The sequence below is a fragment of the Sander vitreus genome, chromosome 22, assembly GCF_031162955.1.
Source record: "Sander vitreus isolate 19-12246 chromosome 22, sanVit1, whole genome shotgun sequence".
Classification (NCBI taxonomy): Eukaryota; Metazoa; Chordata; class Actinopteri; order Perciformes; family Percidae; genus Sander; species Sander vitreus.
Window position 1 is genome coordinate 12,302,671 of NC_135876.1, and position 15,618 is coordinate 12,318,288.

The window sequence follows — 15,618 nt, forward strand, 5'->3', positions numbered from 1 at the left end:
ATATCATCTTATGCCCATTACACACACACTCCCAATAAATAAAAAGCTCAGTACAAAGTTGGCTTTGATATTAGAGAATGCAGAATATTTCCTGGTGTTTTTAAAGAGACATCTTTAATAAAAGTCTTTTTTTGTAATCTGTTGCCTTAGCAACACAGCTTAATTACCAGTAGCATTGTGAAGAATTGGGCTGAGTGACAGGGACACAGGTAAAATAAAAACAAATCCCGCCTTCTCCCCTTGGCCTCAGGCACTTGGGTTTGGACCCTGATTGGCCAGTTCTCACTTTTGTGGGTTTTTAAGCGGCCGCTGCTGTCGGCCATTTAGGTCCTGATAGGCTGGTCCTGTTTGAGAGGTAGGTGCAGCAGGGGGCTCAATCAGGAAGATGAAATGTAATGACTTCCACGCGCTGACAACCAACTGCATAATTTCTCGTTGCGAGTCTGTGCCGTGTGGATTAGTGCATCCTTTGAACATTCAACTTGCTGTTTTTTCTTTTTTTTTTTCTTCTTCTTCCATTTACATTTCACTTTCCTGAGTGAGCCCCCTGTATCTGGCCCAGAGAAGAGACAGTCAAAAGCAAGGCTTCTGCGGTGACCGTGTGAGGCTTGGCTCACTGACATTAATGGATCTGCACAAACTGAGTGAAAGAGACACCGGGAGAAAGGCAATGGCGAGAACATGTGGGATATTTTCACAAGCCTTTCACCAAATATTACCCTCTGGATCGCTGCGACACAGATGTCAAACATACATCTGCTACTGTTAAGTCCTGTGGTGGGGAATTGTAGTTTTTTTTATATTCATGTGTTTCTGCTATTTTTACTTTTCTGCTATCTGTGTGTGTGCTAGCTTGTGTGCTGAGTTAGCTGAGGCCCCTGAGAGAGTGAGACAGCAGAGAGACCAGGCCGAGAGGGATGTTAGCAGTGAGAGAAATGTGAAGACAAAAAGGAAGAGGAAATTATGAAAAAACGTGACACAGCAACAATAGAAAGAGGAAATGTGAAGAAGAAGCAGGATAAGATTAGAGAAGGAAATATTGAGAGAAACTCATTGAAGGAAAATGTTTCCGAGAAGCTGACCTGTTAAGTCAACTCACCTGTTGAGAGAACACACCATGTATTTATTTCGTGACACTAACACACTAAGTTGCTACCAGTGATACCAAATGAAAATCATTGTCTCAACAGTGACAAAAATAAGCACCCAAAGCAGCACTAAAGCTCAAAAGGAAAACATCTAAGATTGGATGGACATAAATAGCACAAATGAAGACAAAATGTTTTGTTAAGCTTGTAACCTGAAAAGGTTGCAAAATAAACCTGACAAGGTCAACTACAGTGAGCTGGTGACTGCAAACGAATGCTATCACTCGCCATAGTGTGTGCTAATGTATTAGCACAGACCGCTAGAAAGAATGATGTACCAGGAACACAGATTTCTCTGCTGCCAATGTTCTCATCACTGAACCACAAAGTTGACCAACAGGCGGATCTCCTGAAGACTCTGCATATTTATATAAAAAAAAACAAAAAAAGAGAGCATCTGCCGTCATGTCTTCTCTTGCCCTGCGACGCCCATGGCCTTCTCAGCTAGCCGTGACTTCTGCGCCCCCGAGGCGTGTGGGTCAGCATGTGCGTGCTGCAGCGCCAGGAAGGGGTTGGCCGTGATAGTGCCTTGGCCCTGGGCGCCGGGCAGCAGGTTGTTGATGGGCAGCTGAGCGGAGGAGAGCGGGATGGAGGGAATCTGGGCGGAGGAGAGCGATTGCAGCTGCTGGAGGTCCTGCTGCATCAGTTGGTAGAGCAACACCTGCTGCTGCTCCTGAGAGAGAGAGAGAGAGAGAGAGAGAGAGAGAGAGAGAGAGAGAAAAAGAGAAAAGAGGGAGAAGGAAGAAATGAGGAAAAGGAGGGAGCAAAGAGGAAACCGCAGGAGGATAGAGTGAACGTTTTAGACAAGAAAGGAAAACAACAAAAACAAAACAAACAAAAAGGGATGGAGAAGAAGAGCAGAGGAAAGTGGGATGAGCAGTGGAGGGAATAAAAAAAGAGAATAGTTAATAAGCTTGGTGATTTAGGCCATTGTCCAAAGGAAAATTGTAGCTCAATGTCTTTGTGTGCGTTTAACTGTGTGTGATAGTGGGGATGGCAGCGAGTAGTTGCAAGCCTGCCTGTGTGTGTGTGTGTGTGTGTGTGTGTGTGTGTGTGTGTGTGTCGTACCGCTGAAGGCTGCGAGGCCAGCAGCTGCTGGAGCTGATGCTGCTGCAGGAGGAGTCTGTGCTGCTCAGACAGCAGACCGAGCCTCGCAGCGCTGACGAGACAAAAACAATTCGCAGTCAGACAAACACAATAAACACTGTCCTCGCGCTATCAGCTCTGAGCTAAATACATTTTAATACATAATTTCACAACATTAGAGGTTCTCAGCCGCGGGGCCTACAGAGCTGCTGACTACCACAAAATGCAACATACTGTACATAGAACAAATGTGACAACTCATGAACTGGCCCTGGAGAACAAGCATGTTCCATGTATTACTATATAAATATTAAGAAAAAAAAAAGGAAGTCATCTTAAATGTCAATTTCACTTGCCAAAAAGCAAGAAAATGTGACCACAGAAAAAACATTGGGACACAACAGCATCCTCACAGAATCTCTTCTGACAGACTTCAGGGACAGGAAGGAAACCGAGCTACAGGTTGTTGTGATGCTGATCTGTCTCACCTGTTCTTACTAGTTGCTGAGCTGCAACATCCAACACGCAAGCAAAAAGGAAGAAAAAAGGAGAGGACACGATAAAGTTCACATTCATTCAACATCTTGGGACAAGACATAAGACGCCAAGAGATGAGGTTGCCAGACACGCATGTTCCCTGATATTAGGAATGATTGTGGTGTTTTCAGTACTTCAGGATGTGGTGACAGAGGGTCTGAAATCTCCAAAGTCTCAACAACGTTAGGCAACTGGAACACATGAGTGGAGGCCTGTACTCCACTGACAGCTACTGTTGGGGTGGGTGATATGAACTTAAAACACCATTGAGCATTATTGAGGATAACTTTGTACTTGCTCCTGTAATTCAGTTTTGTTAGCTCCTAAAACTGTATTATTATTATTATTAATTCATGTTTTATCAGAAAAGGACATCAGAAAAAGCTTTCAGAAACAGCCATCAGACGTACCCGTTATTAACGGGCAACATGATGCCGGTAACTGCTCCTGTAGTGTGTGTGTGAGGGCTGACGGTGCCCGCCGGCGTCTGGATCACCCCGTTCAGCGCCCCGACAATTCCCCCCATGCCCAATGCACTACCTGCACCCAGAGCCCCCATCAGCCCCGCCACCCCGCCCAGCCCGGCTGGGGCCGTTCCCACGGCAGCGACCCCGTTCAGCTGCGGCTGGGGCGGGCTCTGGGAGACGGAGGGAGGGGTGGAGAGAGAAGAGGTGGAGCCACTACTGCTGTGGCCACCACATGACGCACCGTCCTGAGAGAGAGAGAGAAAATCACAACTCATTCTTTTGATAATATACTTAATCACAAATTTAAACTGATCACTGTAGTTCATCTAATTTACCATGTAATGAGGTGTAAAATCATGACATTACCTGGTATAACTAAACTTTAGCATCTGATGCTTGTTTCACCAAACCTCACTTAATTCATGTATTAGTGATATGTTATTGCTCCGTCTTTGTGTTTGCCGTTTGTTCTTACCTGAGCTGCCACAGGTAAAGATGAGTCAGTGGCTCCCAGCTGGCCTCCTTTCACATCTGCAACACAAATCAATGCAGGTTTATATTCGCTCTGTCTCAATTGCATCACTTATTCTGCTGATTATGTTTTAATCAATAACTTTATTTTATAAAATGACGATACATGTCTGTTCTAAGTTCTAGAAGCCCAAGGTGACGTCATCAAATGTCTTGTTTTGTAGGATATTTCATTTAAAATCATATCAAAAAAACTAAAAAAGCAACAAATCTTTATATATGAGAAGCTGAAGCCGGTGTGTGTGTGTGTGTGTGTGTGTGTGTGTGTGTGTGTGTGTATACCAGCGCAGGCCGTAGTGGGGGTGAAAGGCACTGATAGCTGAGCGCTGAGAAGCTGCAGTCTCTCTTTCTTAATGGTCAGATTTTTGATCTGCTCCTCCAGCCTCCTGTTCTCCTCCTGCAGCTGGTGGAGGGACTTCAACATGCCCAGCACTGAAAGAGACGGAGAGAGAGACGAGGGGGACAAAACTCATTGATTTGATTGACTGATCCAAGTATTTGAGTGTCGTGGAGCAGCAGCACCTTTTGCTTCCCGCTAAATAAAAACATTTTGTAAATCTCTCCGCTCTGAGTTTTCAATTTACTGCCGTCCGAAATTCAAATTGGCAATGATCAAAATCATTCTGTCGCAGTGTGAGGTCAATGCAGGCTTTTTCAAAAACGGCCCTGAACACCCACACAGGCGTTTTGAGTTAATCTGGCTGATTAGACCTCTTCCCAGGACTGGGGCTGTGTATAGACTGATTGATTGTCATCTTCCTGAGTCTCCTGTTAGCTTTGTGGCACCTAATAGGGCAGGACATATGACACCTTTATTATTCTTATTGGTAGAAAAGATTTGTGACCTAATAAATTCCCATCTAAGCTCCGGCCCACCTTTTAACCTCTAATCAGCCAGAATGACTTAAACCCGCTATGTGGGTGTTCAGAGGCTTTAAACTGGTCTTACCTACATTTTAGATGTAATATTTTGTACGTTTGGGATGAAGCAGTATTAGAGTGATCTTTTCACAAGCAAGAACACAGATGCTGACTTTCTGAAAGGCCAGTGCTTCCTTAAGGCAAAATCATGCAACTCTGCTACTCCTCTTCACCACTTGTTGAAATACCCAATGACTGATTAGACAGATGCACTCGACGGGGAGGTCAGAGGTCAAGATCAGCTACAGAACGGGGACCCTGGTGCCTGTGCAGACTCAGCGATAAGGAGTGACGAGGAGGATCTGCACACACAGGAACTTAGACCTGAGTCCAGAAGGACGACCTTTTAACAACTAGGCCCCCTTCCCTTTTTCATTTCGACTTTATAGATCCCTGAAGGGATGTTCAGATAGGGAGATAACTGACAGTAATCGACAATAACAGTTAAAATGAGGAGGTGACTGAAAAGAGGAAGTGGGAGAAGGCAAAAGGCTAATGGATCAATTGATAGGAAGAGAAAAATGGGGCAAAGAGGGAAAAGGTGGGAATAATGATTAGCTGTGGAGCTGGGTATCGAACCCCAATATTTTTCTGGGACTGACAGAAATGTGTGACAAGTACTGAAAGCTTGCACCGAATGTCTAGAACTTTGTTTTCTGTTGTTAAATGAAAAAAAATGATATTTCTCAGAGTAAGGTATGAAATAGTATTGCTTTGGTATCGACACTACAATGGCAATATCTCAAATGATATCCAGCCCTGTGTGTGAGAGCGCATTCTTGTGCGTCTTCAGGTGTGTTTTAATGTGTGTGTCCTCTCACCGTCTCCCTGCGCTCCCTGCTGCAGCAGGAAGCTCTGCCCTTCGTTCCACTGCCTCTCCAGGAGCTGCTCGATGCTGGTGGCCACCGGGGGCAGCGTCTCCCCGCCACCCGCCCCTAGCAACCCCGGCCCCGGCAACGACCCGGAGGAGTCATAGCGGATCTGCAGGCCACCAATGGGAGAGCTGAATGAACGGAGGGAGAGAGAGAGAGAGAGAGAGAGAGCATGGATAGAAAGAGAGAGATAGAGAGGTCAATGGGGAGATTAACGACCCAACATAAACGTCAGACAAACATAGACACTGCCGGCTATAAAACTACATCAATTTGTTGTTACAGTGGCCTCTAATGAAAAGGGGCCAGGCTTTCTGTCTGTGTGTGAGGCAAAGAGAGAGAGAGAGAGAGAGAGAGAGAGAGAGAGAGAGAGAGAGAGAGAGAGAGAGAGAGAGAGAGAGGGAAGTGGACTGTCCTGATGTGATAAATCTTAATGTGTGTGTGTGTGCTGAGACAATCTGTTGAGTGTGAAAGAGGGGAAATGAGGGACAGCAGGAGAGAGTAGAAAGGACAGAAAGAGATGCGTAATGTCGGGGGAAAGTAAAGGCAAGATTTTGTCCACTTTTGAATCACACCACAAACTATAATGCACTCAGATATTGAGTGTCAATGTCACCGTATTATCCACGTTGGATGCAAAAAAATGTGTCAGCTATACTCACATTAAGATATTAAATTGCAAACTACAAAATCATCACGTACATAATCACGTCAAAACGTCATTAAATGTTCCACCAGAGAAAATCTGTGTCATTGTATTCTGCTTTTAGAATATTTTCTTTTTAAATAAAATTCATAGGGACAAATTATGTCCCATAAATGCAAGATTTGAAATTATACAGTGTAATAAATAAACTAAAATCATGAAAATTGGAACCAACCTCATCAAGTGAAATTATCCATCCCTCAAAGAAGTTGAATCAAACATAAATGGATTGGTATCATCAATATTCCCATCCTGAGAGATCCATGCAAACACTCCCAAATGAAGGAGATGCAGAAAATCATCTGACTGTCCTTCCATGTGTGATTAAACCCAAGAAAAAAAAAAATCTAACTGGAGTTGAGGGATGGTTACCACCTTTAAAAACACAAGTTATCGTTGGCTGAGAGAGCGAGAATTGCCGGTAGGGGTGAGAGCGAAAGGGAGAGTGTGCATGTGTGTGTGTGAGGAGTGAGAGGAGACGAGGGGCCAGCAGAGGGAAAAGCAGAAAGGGGGATGGGTGAAGGAGGTAGGAATGTAAATGGGTCGGTGGGGGGGGAGCGTGTGTGTATATGTATATGTGTGTGTGCGCGCACTCACCGCGGGGTGGTCTTGGGAGAAGCTCTTATGGAAAAGCCCTGAGCTCCGATGCCGCCGTCTCCCACCTCCTGATCTACACACACACACACACACACACACACACACACACACACACACACACAATTGCACATCTAAGACCAAGCCAGCTAAAGTTGAAAACACTTTGTGTGAAAACGACATGCATCCACACTAACATTTTCAGGTCATTTTTGTAAAGTTCTCTGTCCACACTGAAACACCTGAACAATAGGAAAAGGGCTAAATCTCTTCTTCTTTTGTTTTATTTTGGTGGGTAAACAACAAAACCGTGCATCACAGCCAACATCTGATAAGAAGTGAGACAACAGCCTGGTCATACTGCTGAGTCAGTACTGGTTAAACCTCTGTTCTGTGCTGTCCTGCTCTCTTAGATTACCTATACTGTGATTTAATACAACAAAACCTTAAAATATATTGATTTGTTTTTGTTTCGGGTTTTTTTTTGTCATTTGGACTGTGGCTTATAAATATAACCTGTTAACAAGGCAAACAGTATTTCCTTTACAATTGCACTTGAGACAAAACGAATATAAATACAGCTTAATGACAGTATGGCTATATTGACATTTAAAATGAGGGTTAATAAAAATGTCTTCACTCTTATTTTTCTCTTGGGGTCCTGGAGACACTGGGCCATCTTTAAAATCTCACACATCATATTTGACATTGTTTTATAGGCCTCATACTTGATGAATTTTACTAATTTATAAGAAGTTCTTATAAACATGATTTTGAACCAATGACTCCAGCTATAGCACATGGTTAGATGCAATAGATTTTCATCTGCTCTATATCTGTGATTAGTGTTGACAGTACATTTACACAGGACAACCGCTTCCAAATCCAAATACTGTCTATTTGGAGTTAGACCACCTCTCTGAGGTCTAATTTAGCCCCTGACCAGGCTTACAGTACATCATTTTCCAGAAGCTCTGTTGTCCTCGTCCACACTCTAACACATTTAGTTAGTAACTAACACACACAGTTAGTTTTCTGATTTATCTGTTCTGGAGACTGTGAGACATTGTTTTGGGGTGTGAAAAACGCCAGCTAAATGCCAAAACAAAGAGAAAATATTTCAAATTTAGCCGGCGTAGTGTGGACGTATCGTAACACTTCTGGCTCTGCAACCCCCAAAACTTTGTCTCTCTTCCCTTGTATCTCTTTCACACACACACGCCTTCATTCAAACTGCATGTGCATTTTTCTCTCTCCCTCTACCTTCTTTGAGAGTCTGTATGTCCTCCCTCTGGGCCCCTGGCCAGACGCTTCTTTTCATTTTCCTCAGTGAGTGTAATGAATCACACATGCACACACACACGGAAACGCACACTTTTGCATTTACACACTCGCGCAAACTCCCCTCTACTTAAGACAGTCAATCCCAGCTTTTACCCCCACCAGGTCACCACTCTAGTCCTTCGCTCGCCTTCTTTTTCAAGTCCTTTTTCTCTCATAACCCTTTCTGTCCTGGCACCTCCCTCCAGACACTCAAAAGCAAAGACAAACGGCTGCCAAAGTAAACAGGCTACATGCACACAAACACACGTACACCTTGCACGTTTGTGCTCACATGACCTTTACTAGTACACAAACAGAACTTCGCGTTTGTGTAGCTGTACACACGTGCTGTACACGACTGTGAGCTTAACTTTACGGTTGGGAAAGAATGGCAGCATATCAATGATTTTACCTATTGATTAGTCAATTAATTACTCAATCGACTGAAAATAAATCGACAACCATTTTGATAATCATTTCAGTCAAATTTTAAGCAATCTAATATTAAATACTACTACTACTTTTTTCCTTATTAAAATGCTCAAATCTTAAAATCAACTTCTTACATAATTAAATAAAACATTTATCTAATATAAAAACTAATATTTTTCTGATAAAGTTAAAAAGTTGCCACTAAGATTTGTTTCCAATGACACCAAACTTGTTTTCAGAACTACACAATGCTTGCCTGTGTCTGTGACAGAACTTGACACACACACACACACACACACACACACACACCCACACACACACACACACACACACACACACACACACACACACACACACACACACACACACACACACACACACACACACACACACACACACACAGCCCTGTGGCCCCCTGTCATTCAGCCTGATTAGTGAGTTGACCTGCAGGTCAGGGTGGATCTGGCTCTGATGACTGCTGACCGCCAGCAGGAACTACCTACCTTCCTCCTCCTCGCTCTTAACTCTCTCCTCTCCCTTTTTTTCTTTTTCTTCTCTCCTCTCTGTTCAACCAGATGTCTTGTATCAGGAAGTGGCCACTCTGATTACTAAAGCCACGTCTTACTCCTTCATCAGCTCTTCTGCACCGGACAGACAACAAAACCACCTATTTTGTACTGCAGGAGCTCCTGCAGGCAGCTACCGGCTTTCTCTGCTCCTCCGCAACACCACTACCTCCAAGCCTCCTCTTTCTCTCACACTGAGACACTAAGTTTTACATGTAAATTATATGTGCCAAGCTGTTTGTGTCTGTGTGACAGAGAGGACGGGTGAGAGAGGGGGAACAATCCCAGCATGTAACTGGAGCTGAGTGGGAGGAGCTTGAAAATAGTGTGCTGACCGTTGACCTCTCTGTGGGACCAAGGGGGCGTGACCTTTCCATTCGCTCCTTCTTTCTCTTCCTAACACACATGCATTTATTTGTCACATGCACACACGCACACATCACCACATTAGGTATGTTGTCATACCTGCTGGTGAGGCCTCGGACTGGGCGATGAGTGCTGCCATGGCCGAGTTGGGATTCAGCCTGTTTCCAAACATGTGGGGGGGAGCGAGGTTGAAGACTGACCCTGGCAGACCGCTCACCTGTAGACAGAGGCACAGATACGGCTAAGAATAAGCCACGAGAAGCCATTTCACTGTGACTGAAATCATAGTTATTAGTCACTTAACAAGCCATTTCTTTTAGAGTTTTTTTGTGTACCATTTTTGCCTTTATTGGATAGCTGAGAGTATAAAGACAGGCAGGAAACAAGGGGAGAGTGAGGAGTAAGACCAAAAGTCCCCCACGATGCAGTCATATGCTATGCATCCTAACTGGGTATAAAATAGCTGAAATATACTTATCATATACATGTTTAAAAAGAATTCTTCATTCAATTAAATATAATTTTAGTGCTACAATTTATGATTATTTTTGATGAATTCTTACTTCAATGATTTACAATTATTATAAATTTATGACAATTATTTTTTCCATTTATTAATTATAGTTAAGTGTTTAAAATAACAAAAAAAAGTGAGAAAAAAGCCAATTGCAAATTTCCAGAGCCCAACAATCCAAAACATAAATGAATTTAGTTGATAATGATACAAACAGTAAAAAAAAAAAAAAGAGAGGACGTTTTCACAGGCTAAAAACCAGCATTGTTGGTGTTTTTGCTTGATAAATGACCCAAACCATTCATTGATTATCAAAAGTGCTGATTCATTTTCGGTCGATTTTATGTCCATTGTTTTAGCACTATATATTTATTGGAAAAATAACCGATGCTAAACCTGGCTAGTAACAAAACAATGTCCACTATGTATGAGTGGGCGATTATTTTTTTAGTAAACTGATATTTAAATCTTATGTTGCATAGTCACAGGTGTTTCTTTGGTGTGTATTTTGCACAGCCAATACGCTATAAATGTTTATTTTATTGTCGGGGAGGTCTAACTGGCATGTTATTACACATTTAATGAGCCTGAATCCAAAGCTGAGAATCAATCTGATCAATCAATGGTTTGAAAATGTAAAAATTCTCTGGCCTCCACTATTGATTTCGCTTTGTCACAAAGCATCTACATATTATTTCATGACACTTTGAAGCTTATTTGAATGGAGAAAGAAATATATTGGAATGTGGATTTACTATCATTTCATGTATAAGTAACATGGATAAATTATGGATCCCCGGCTCAATATTCTGTTACCAACACACACATGCACACGGGGCTCAAAGTGCCTCAACACCCCGACAGTACACTGACATGCTGACAAAGTGTTTCTGATGCATAGAGTTTAATCCAATTAAGGCATTTCCCAAATAAGGGCCGTGGAGTGAAGGGTGGGGTGGGGTAAGACGGAAGAGAGCGAGGGGGGAGCATCAGGAGGGGAATCAGGCCTATCTACAAAAACAAAATGGCTGACTGTTTTGGTTGAAAAGCTACAACCAAAGGAAGTGAGACTAAACTTATTTAAGTTACTGAAAGTTGCTCTTCCACAATATTTGGAAGCTCTAAGAGCTCTGGAATATCTGGTCAAGCTGAAAAGCATGATGAGTTGTTTTTTTTACTGGGGCGAAACAGTTTTTTTTAATTAATTGATGGGACGGGTACATTTAAGAGCTTAAAAAGTCTGGTTTCCTACACTTTCTGCAGTTTGACCGAAGCGAGTTCTGATCAGTCCTAAAAAAAGAAAAAATGTTTTTGTGAATGAGCAGAAAACAGAAAAAGGATCTGAAACAATGACCTGAACCAAAATGTTAAAACAAAGCTCCAGTGTGTACATGCAAGTCCTGCAGTTTTGAAGCGTTGCCTGGCTTTCTGTCATATATTTTGCTTGTGAAGTCATTCATATCAATTTGCTGAGATTTAGGATGAAAAAAAAAAATCTCCTACAAATTCATGGAAGTGGTATGTCTAGAACAATAAAATTTGCAAAAAACATCCTGGAAATTCCCATCACTGTTGTTGAATTCAAAGAAAGAACCTGTTCCCTCTGTCCATTTTCCCCACCCTTACTGAAATGACTTCAGATTTCTTTCTAGACGCCTCCTCCTCTCTTCCTCCTCCCATCTGGGCCATAATCCTGCCCCCTTAACCGTCAACATTCATTTTTCATTCATTTTTCATTCAAAGTCTCTTTAGCACTCCCTTTCTCTGTCCTGGGCTGATAGCCAATAACAGTAGGCCGAGAGTCTGCTAGCGGACTGAAATAGCAAATGGTCTGTGTCACTCACACACACACTGAAGGAAGCCTGTTGTTGGCCTTCTATAGTTGCGTAATTTCTGCAGACTGGATTTGGAGTGTGTGTTTCCCACATGTCCAGAGGCGTGCATCGCACTTTACAAACCAACAAACACGTTTTTAACAATCTGGAGCGACAGGAAGGAAAAATATATTTTGTTTTCTATTGAAGTCTTTCTACTTCCCCTAGGATAACAAAAAGGACAAAGACCAAAAAACACACACACACACACACACACACACACACACACACACACACACACACACACACACACACACACACACACACACACACACACACACACACACACACACACACACACACACACACACGATATCCTGGGCCTCCCATCCTCTATAATATGTGCTGAACAGAGAGGAGCGGGGCAAGATGAAGGCCAGGCCAGCCAATTCAAGGCATGAGTGTGTCCCCCCCCCCCCCCAAACACACTTGCCCCAATGCCTCCCTCCATCCCTACTGTGGTGCTTGTCAGATGTCATTACATCACAGGACAACGGAGGGAGAAAAAGAGAAATGGATGGGGACAGAGACAGAGCATGGTCTTTGGGGAGGTTTTGAAAGGATGGACACTGGGGTCAGTGATTGAAGATGAGTTTTTTTTTTCTTTTTGGGAGATGGGGCAGTGATTACTGGAGGGGGTTGAGCTGATTGAATTAGAGTCAGTGCCCTCACTTTTGGTCTATAAGCGTATTTAAGCCAATGGAACACACCAAAAACAATATCACTTTGAGGCAAAGCATGACAAAATTATTTTGATCTGAATAAACATGCTAAACTGTTGCTATATAATCCAAGGATCTAATAGGAATATGTTAAGAAAATGTGTAAAACACAGTTGAGATGATTTAATGTCCATAAAAAATTCCCAAAAATTTAAAATAATTCCTAGATAGAAGGGATTTTCCTGAAATATGCAGCCTAGATTCTGGATCTACTTTCTGACCTAATGTATAGTGAAAAACCGCTTTCCCAGCTTTGCCCAGAAGCCTTTTTCCCCACCATTTTCCACACTAAGAGACATGGTGGAAATCCTAATAGTGAGTGTGTATTACAATAACACAGCATACATGTTTTTTCCCCCTGATTTTTATTATATTGAACACTGAATTTCTACTTTAAAAAATATATATAAATTAGGATTATCCAATATTTCCCTACACATTCCCGTAATAACATTTACAGTTATAAAGATGCATCTCTTAATATTATAACACAGACCATAATTCAGACCATATTCACTAAGCTCAATAGTCAAAATGAATTAGGCAGGAGAATCACAGATGTTTCAATGAAATGTTCAGAGACAAAAAAATTAAAAATAGTAAGACCTTCTACAGGTGCACTATATTTAAATTGGCTATAGAATAACTTGCTGAGAAAACACAATCCACACAAGGTCAGGGCACACACATTTCACACATAATTAACATGCAGTGGATTAATAATAGTGCTGAAAGATTTGGTGCGGAAGATGTTTAATTAGTGTGCTTTGGTTTATTTGTGTTCCCACAGTTTATCTGCACTTCAGCTCAAAGATGGGAGAGATGTGGGTGAATTGACAGATATAGAGGGTGCTGAATAGTGTGTGTGTGTGTGTGTGTGTGTGTGTGTCTGCGTGTGAAAAAGAAAGAGAGATGGAGTGTGTTTACTGAGCATGTATTTTCCATGTATGTGAGTGTGAGAAGGACATTGAGAGTTGTAAGCAAAGTTTGTGTGTTAGGACTCACATGTGTTGCGGCTGTGCTGGTTAGCGGTGCGGTGGCAGTGAATGGAGAGGGAGGGGCTAGTGAAGGTGTGGGTTGCTGTTGCTGTGACAACTCAGAGCTGGCTCCAACGACGGCGACAGCTCCTGTCCCTGACGATGACCCATCCGCACCAGAAAAAACACCTGTGGAGATATCAGAGACAATAGATATTAACAGTGTCATCCTCATCTAATACTAGATTTAAATAATACAAAAAAATAAATAAAATGATTTTAGAGGAATACTGTTACAGTGACTATAATAAATAAAATAAATATGTGTAAATAATAAAATTAATGATGGCTGAATTCCACTTAACCTTTCAGTTTCAGGGTCCTGGTATTGTGCATGCTGGCTAGAAAGAGACCATTTGCTGTATTGAGCATGAATCATTTACAGAAATAAAGCAAAATCTAATATTAAGTTCTAAACAAGGTGCAGATTTGTTGACTTTAACCAATTTAATGCATGATTAACAAAATCAACAAATGTAATGCATGATTAAGTGTGGGCTTCCCGAGTATGCGCTAAGATAATTTGGTTTCTTTATGATCATAAAAACTCCATCCATTACAATAAACACACACACACACACGCTTTAACAAATTGGTACAGAAGAGAGAGGAGGAAATTCAATCGGCACATTCTCTCCATATGTATTCTTTGTACTTATTCAAATAAAACACTTGATTCGGCTTATTAAAAATGATGATTATACATCATTATGATACAACAAAATATAAACCAGTTATAAATCACCAACACAAACATATTGCTCCATTTTCACACAACCATACGCATGCTCTATTCTCTTATCTCCCTCCCCCTCACACACCCCTGTGCTTGCCCACTAACCAGGGATAAGCCCTGCCCCTGCCCCCCTTTGACCCTAGCAGGGGGGGGGGAGGACAGGGCCCCTCAGCCCCACAAAAGCTTGAATGGCTCAGGGCAGCACACATTCACTGGGGGAACAAGAGATCTTTGTGCCAGGAGGGGAGGGGTGGAGAGAGAGAGAGAGAGAGAGAGAGAGAGAGAGAGAGAGAGAGAGAGAGAGAGAGAGAGAGAGAGAGAGAGAGAGAGAGAGAGAGAGAGAGAGAGAGAGAGAGAGAGAGAGAGAGAGAGAGAGAGAGAGACTGTATGGGCCTACATACTATTTATAACACTTTGTAATATGCACCAGAAAAATTGATACCCAAGGCAGGGCTGCCATGACTCAGGGGGCATGAGCTCCTGCAAGATTTTTAGCAGCTGGATTAGAGGCCAAACCAACAGTTTATCAGAGTTTAAAATGAGTTAAAATGATGAAATGAGTTACAAACAAAGGGATGATGCAAAAACAGTGCCAGGAGAAAAATACAGGTTCATTTTACTTCATATTGACTTTATGATGTAAGAATATAGAGGTTATTTTAAATGTAATGCCAATTAATGAATCACAGTCTATGTATGCTATATTTTAATTCTCCATAAGGAACGTTTGAATAAAATGTAATATTTATCTGAATTAGACAGCCAAACTAAACAGTTTGTAATTTAGCAGATTTTTTTAGCTAGCAGGAAATATTAACGCCATTTACAAACACGTGTAGATTTGTTATACTTTTTGAATTTAAAGTTTAACTGTATTATATTTATATCACTTTTTAAAAAATTGTCATTTCAAGGAGAAAACTGTCTTGCTCCAACTCGGGTGAGTCTCAGGTTTTTACTGAAAAGCAGGATGACATGCTCCATGACATGCATTAATACAACTTTTTTTTTTTTAACCAAATTAAATAAACAGAAAAATGTATAAAGTCATGTTAACAACAAGGTCTGATTTTCAAAGTCGCTGAGGAACTGCTATTGTGGACGTGTACAATTTTTCTCATTAATTGCTGCAGACTCTGGTTTTCAAATATCACAAAGATTGTTATTGAACAAATTGATTATCATT

At 41.8% G+C, this 15,618-nt stretch overlaps 1 protein-coding gene across 2 annotated transcripts in view; it reads right to left on the reverse strand.

The window, feature by feature from the left end:
- Positions 1 to 791: 791 nt before the first annotated feature.
- The window catches only part of mllt10 (MLLT10 histone lysine methyltransferase DOT1L cofactor), a 45,878-nt gene continuing 31,051 nt past the window's right edge, over positions 792 to 15,618 (reverse strand). For both annotated transcript variants that reach the window (XM_078281212.1, XM_078281213.1), the window contains 9 exons: positions 13,665 to 13,825; positions 9,649 to 9,766; positions 6,866 to 6,938; positions 5,512 to 5,693; positions 4,052 to 4,201; positions 3,714 to 3,769; positions 3,182 to 3,483; positions 2,217 to 2,307; positions 792 to 1,821 (listed from right to left, as the gene is read on the reverse strand). In XM_078281212.1, coding sequence (XP_078137338.1) covers positions 1,552 to 1,821; positions 2,217 to 2,307; positions 3,182 to 3,483; positions 3,714 to 3,769; positions 4,052 to 4,201; positions 5,512 to 5,693; positions 6,866 to 6,938; positions 9,649 to 9,766; positions 13,665 to 13,825 — 1,403 coding nt within the window. In that variant the 3' untranslated portion in view covers positions 792 to 1,551. The remainder of the gene's footprint in view (positions 1,822 to 2,216; positions 2,308 to 3,181; positions 3,484 to 3,713; positions 3,770 to 4,051; positions 4,202 to 5,511; positions 5,694 to 6,865; positions 6,939 to 9,648; positions 9,767 to 13,664; positions 13,826 to 15,618) is intronic.